The sequence below is a fragment of the Capsella rubella genome, unplaced genomic scaffold (assembly GCF_000375325.1).
Source record: "Capsella rubella cultivar Monte Gargano unplaced genomic scaffold, Caprub1_0 scaffold_2, whole genome shotgun sequence".
NCBI classification, from domain to species: domain Eukaryota; kingdom Viridiplantae; phylum Streptophyta; class Magnoliopsida; order Brassicales; family Brassicaceae; genus Capsella; species Capsella rubella.
This window is the reverse complement of record NW_006238922.1, coordinates 12,465,894-12,471,893: the sequence shown is the minus strand read 5'-3', so window position 1 is coordinate 12,471,893 and position 6,000 is coordinate 12,465,894. Positions and strand designations below refer to the sequence as shown.

At 35.7% G+C, this 6,000-nt stretch overlaps 1 protein-coding gene across 1 annotated transcript; it reads right to left on the bottom strand.

Annotated features, from left to right (window-relative positions):
* Nucleotides 1–2,937: 2,937 nt before the first annotated feature.
* Nucleotides 2,938–5,800, bottom strand: LOC17894248 (trihelix transcription factor GT-2). The gene is made up of 2 exons (XM_006301972.2): nucleotides 5,193–5,800; nucleotides 2,938–4,668 (listed from the first exon to the last, which is right to left on the bottom strand). Exons 1-2 carry the CDS (start codon nucleotides 5,495–5,497, stop codon nucleotides 3,180–3,182), a joined length of 1,794 nt encoding a protein of 597 aa, XP_006302034.1. The 5' UTR covers nucleotides 5,498–5,800; the 3' UTR covers nucleotides 2,938–3,179.
* Nucleotides 5,801–6,000: the final 200 nt, after the last annotated feature.

Here is a 6,000-nt window from a genome sequence, read left to right as displayed (position 1 = left end):
TTGATAAAATAGTGGTTAGGGTTTAGATTTTACAATTTAAACAAAATTATATATCGGTTTGGGTTGATAAAATAGTGGTTAGGGTTTAGATTTTACAATTAAAACAAAATTATATATCGGTCTGGATTGATAAAATAGTGGTTATATGTGTAAATATAAACTTAACAATTTAACACGATATATTTATAAACTTATATGTATATATATATTGTTATCATTGTAATTTAATAGTTATTCATCTAACTTATAACATGATTTTACTTATGTATTTGATAACACTATCATCGATACTTATATTATTATCTTGCTAAATAATTTGTTAAATGCAAAAGGATATTTTTGTCCACTTATACAAGTTGATGAGAGAAAACTAATTATACAAATATAAATGCTATATTCTTAATTTTGCAGTCAACTGAGTATAAAAATTTAATTCACCCTTATGCATATAGCTGTGCAAGTGTAATTTGCAATGTCTCATCAGAACATCAATTAATAATCTTAATTTTTAATATGCATATATATAATATAAGAATGATACAAATTTCTCAAAGAATTGGACTAAGTCAAAAAAAAAAAAAAATCAAACCTCTATTATTACATCTCTATATAAATATATGAAGACACATCATGATACAGAATTGATAGTAAGTAGGTCGCTTGGTGAGAAATTATTGCCCACACAAGGAAAATTAAAAACCGATCGATAAAGAAAAAAGAATCTTGAATTATTTTCAAAAGAACATCCAATAAACACACAGAGAAATTTATGGACGTATACAAAATAAATTCATATATCATCAAACTGATCTACGTCCGTGGACGACGGTGGACCATCAAAGTTAAGTTTTCAATAACTGATAAAAAAAGGAGTAGTATATATATTTCTTACACAAGTCCTTTTCGTTTACTTTAAAAGTCTACTTATTGCCATGTTTAATCATTTAAAACTCGCAGTTTGAAATTAGTTGTAGCGAGAAAGATGTTGATGTTCTTCTATATATAATTCAACGGTACAAACTAGCTAAAGACTTTGCTTATGCTAAGAAGAAACATGAAACGTAAACAGAATATTAAGTGGTTGTTATCCAAAATCTGATCCAAATAAACGATAACACACACCAAACAAATTAAAAGTGTGGGCTCGCATGTGTCACATATTATATTGCAAATTAAAGAGGGTGGAAAAGACAATAAATAATTACCAATATAATGGTATATAGCTCCTTTCTTCCAACTTCGAAAGTTCGAAGGTTGGGTGAGACGATATGTTTGTAGATTCGTGTCTAGGTTTTAAAGATTCAGAGACAAGTAATATACCTTTAATTTAAAAGTTGTATGTAAATATACGAGTAAGCACAAGATTCAATCTTATGTTGCAAACACGTACGGTCATCCTTTGCGGCTGAATAGAGAGCTTTTGTCGAGAAGAGAGTGTCATGTCCTCATTGTTTGGGTTCATCTCAGGATGTGATCAAACTCATTCTTTTGTATAATCACCTTAATTTCGATTGAGGTGTGGTTTAGTAAATTATTAGTCGATTTGGATTCGGAGTGCTTCTCCATCATATCCAGGTTGGTTTCTTGTTTTTGTAAAGCATGTGTTTGGTTTTTGCCTATACTATTAGATGAAAAAAATAAATAAACACACCCACACACAACCATGAGAAGAAAACAAGTCTCAACCCAATCGGACCCAAAAATAAATCTCTACATAATATAAAGTAATAACGTAAGATGTAAATGTTAAATGTCGATTAGGTAATAAAATCATAGTAGTTATTTATCTATATATAAATGATAATAATATTAAAATTGAGTGTAATGTAGCATTCATATATATATATAGTTTGCAAAACATATAGAATAAAAACAGCGAGGATTAACATAACCCATCATGATCAAGTACCGCATCTTAATTTGTAATATTACTTAACGTAAAAAGCAAGCTTGGATATACACATATATATGATCTTCATAAAATTGGTGACATGTGGAATAATATATATATCTTCGAAAACATTATATGTAAGTCGTATGATTGATATGGCATATCATCATGTGCTAATCATCCTTAGTTAAGAAAAGGTAAAAACGTAAAAGCGTAAGCGTAAGAGAAAAGTCAGGAGGATCATCGGTAGATAGGGATACATCAAAATCTGTGACCGGTTAAACAGATCAGGAGATGCGACCAAACATGTGTCGTCGATAGTACTTACATATGAATTAAATTGGTGACATACACACACACCGAATTATCATCATCTCATCTATCATCATCGCCTCTCAAATATGAGTTTCTTTTTTTATTTTCGTAGTAATGGGTTGGATCTGTCACGTGCGTTCGATATTAAGAATTTACGAAACCACCCTTTAAAAAAAAGAAAAAAAGAAGAGAGAGTATTGCGTTTTTAGGGCAACGAAGAAGAAGAAGAAGAAGACACAGTGCTGCTGTAAGTGTAAAGGTGTAAAAGAGTAATAAGATTCCTTTTTCTCGACGTGGACCCCGAACCCCACGCTCTCTCCATTGTGTGCATGTGAAACTTGGCATCTTCTCTCTTTTTTTTTTTTTTTCCCAATTTATCTCTTACGATTTTTAATATAAAGTTTTTATGTATATTTATCTTACCAAGGAGGAGAAACTGTTACTGAAAAGGATGAGTAAGTAACTCTCAGTCCCACCTTTCTTTTTTATTTTTTATTTTCATTTTCATAATAATAATGTACACAAAAACAAATACCAATAATATGTACACAAACAAATAACCCACACATCTTCACCACCAAGAACCATTCATTTTGGTAAAAAAAAAACATTATTACAATGTCACAGTTTTTATTATTCACTTATCAAAACCCCACATTGTCCCCTCTCTCAATTACCACAATTTATATTTATTTGTTTGTATATCCCCCCCTCCCCGAAACAAAAAAATATAAAATAATAATTAAATCACATTTATTTTTTATTTTTTTGGTTTTAACATATTAAATCTCTCTTCAGTATAACTTAATAAAAATCAAAAGATCAAAAGAAAAAAAGACAGAAAAAACAAACCCCCCTTCCAATATATAATTTCTCATCTTCTCCTGTATCAAAATTTAAAAAAGGAAGAAATAAAAGATTACTAATTTTTTCACCGCCACTCCGAATCGAACTCGCATCATCCTCATCACCATTAAAGATTATTCGTCGTCTTGTTGGTGTTATTGCTGCTAGGCACCAGCTCAAACTCACCTCCTTCCTCTTCTTCATTCTCCTCGTCCTCGTCCTCATCCTCATCCTCCTCGTATTCTTCTTCTGTGCCTTCTTCATCATCGAAGTTCTGATCCGACGGCTGCGGATGCTGATCAGGCTGCTGTGCCGCTGCCACTGCCGCAGTTACCGTAGCCGTTACCGGCGCCGGAGGCCACTGCTGCTCCGGTTGGACCATCAACGGAACAGAATTATCCGGTTTAACAAGACCCGAAGCTGAGGAAGAAGATGCGATGTTGTTGTTGTTGCTGCTGCTATGGAACTTGTTGCGTTCTCTATATAAAGCATCGAGCTGGTGAAAGTAAGGACAAGTCTTGGAATCTTCGGGACGTTTCTTGTTGCTCTCTTTGACTTTCTTGAAGTATTTGTTTATGTTTTCCCATTTCTCTTTGCACCTCTTTGAGTTCCTGTTGAATCCTAACCTTCTCATTCCCGCTGATATCTCTTCCCACAGTGGTCCTTTTGGCCCGTTCTCTTGATATTTCGAATCAAGATTCGTCCTCAGCTTTATCAGAGCTTCTATCTCCACCTTCGGCCACCGCGACGAGCTCGCCGACCCCGAAGCTGAAGCTGGAGTCATATGCTGATCCCCATTGTCCGTTTTCACAGTGTCTGAAGTCGTCGGTACAAGAGCTTGAATTGGCTGCGGAAGCGGAGGAGGAGGCTGCGTTTGCTGCTGATTGTTGTTATTGTTAAGCTGCATTTGCGGTCGAACCTGTTGCGGTTGCGGTACCGTTGGGTGGTTGGGTTGCTTCTCTGATAGCTTTTGAAGAAAGGCCATAACAGCGGCGTCTTTAGCAGCGGACATAGAGCGTTCTTGAGCTAAGATCTCGTGTTCGCGGTTGATTCTAGCAATCTCTTGAACCCTCCAAGATTCTTCTCTAACCAACCTCTCGTGCTCTCGCTTCTCAACAGCCTCCAAGAACTTGCGTTGAAGGTCCTCTTGTTTATCAACAACTTGTTTCATCAGCCGCTCGAAAAAGTCCTTCCATTTCCTTTTCCTCTTCTTCCTATTCGTCGTAGCGCCGCCCATGTCCATATCAGAAGAAGTCGAGTAAGAAGACGAAGACGACGTCGAATTATCCGATAAGAAGTCGGCGGAGATGTTTGGGAAGGAAGGAAGAGTATACGGAGGAATTGACGAAGACGGAAGTGTTGCTACCGACGGCAGAACGGTGGTTACCGGAGGAGGAGTAGAGAAGATGGAGGAGTTGTTGTTGTTGTTGTGGTGGTGGTGATGCGAGGTCGTTGATTGAGTCTCGAGAGCTTCCAATTGATCAAAGAAGCGATAAGTTTTGCCATCGGATTTACCGGTACGGCCTTCTTTGGTTCGTTTGTGGTATTTGTATACGTTTTCGAATTTCTCTTTGCATTTCTTTGCGTTCCTTATGTAACCAAGCTCCGCCATTTTCCTGATCAAGAAAAATTCATCCCTCAGTAAAAATATCAAAACTTTATATTTGTGATAAAGATTAAAAAAGAAAGGACGAATTTTGATTTAGGTGAAATCAGCATGTGAAAAGACTCATGAATAAAACATGACTCAACTTATTTTATCTAAAAATTAACTGTTAATTATATTTAAAACAAAGTTTGAATTTATTTAATTAAACCCACTTGAAGAACTGTCTGAATCTGAATCTCAATGAACTATACTTGAAAAAAGAGAGACAATTCTTACAAATTCGGCGAAATTCAAGCAACCCAAAAACGAAAAATTTAAACTTTTGAACCAAATCTCATCAGACAAGAAATCAAAAACCAGATCTTAAAGACACTGTGGTGGTCAATTGAAAAAGAAAAAAACAAAGCTTTCATAATCATTTCCAATAAGATCAAAATCTCCAGTGGGAGAAAAGAGAAAGAGTGGGAATAAGATAATTACCAAAAAAAGAGGGTAAAGGAATAAAAGGGGAAGGGGTAAGAAAACGCGAACCTAGAAACCTCTTCCCATAAGGGACCTTTAACGCTGGCGTCTCGAAACGCTATTCCCATATCAGATCGTATTTTCAGCAACGCTAGCGTTTCCTGCCGCGGCCAACGATTCCCTCCGAACCCTCTCTCGTTCATCTCTTCCGACACCTCAAACGCCCCGACCGCTGCTGCCGCTGCAGCTTCTGTTGCGGCTGAATCGTTCGATTGTGCCGGTGGCGGTGGCGGCGGCGGTGGTGCAGTTGTAGTAGCGGTTGAAGCGGCTGTAGTAGTGGCCGTCGTCGGAGTACCACCACCAAGTTGCATCATCGTTTTTTAAAGTTTTGATTTTTAATCGACTTGTTTTGTTTTTCCCACCCTCTCTCTGTCTTTGACGGAGGAGAAGTTACAGAAATGAATAATGAAATTTTTTTTAAAAAAAAAGGGAAAAAAATAAAAATTTAGAGAAGGGAAAAAAAAAGGGAGAGATAAAGAAACAGAGAAGAGAGAGAGAGTTTACATGAGAGAGAGAGAGGAAGAAGAGTGAAATCTGCAGGCGCAGGGTTTTATGGTGTGTTAGAGAGTTTTGTAAATACCTAAGTTAATCTTTTCTCTTTTCTTTTCTTGTCTTTTTTTTTTCTTTTTCAATTTTAATTTATATAAATTTCTGGTGATGAGATCTGCTTGTCAATCTCAAGGAGCCATATATAAATATATATATAATATAATTGATGTATTTCTTTTTTCTTACCTATTTTTATTTTAATATATGGACTTTTATTGATACTCTTTTCCTTTGTTTGTGCCAAAATGGAATCTTCACCATCTCTCTC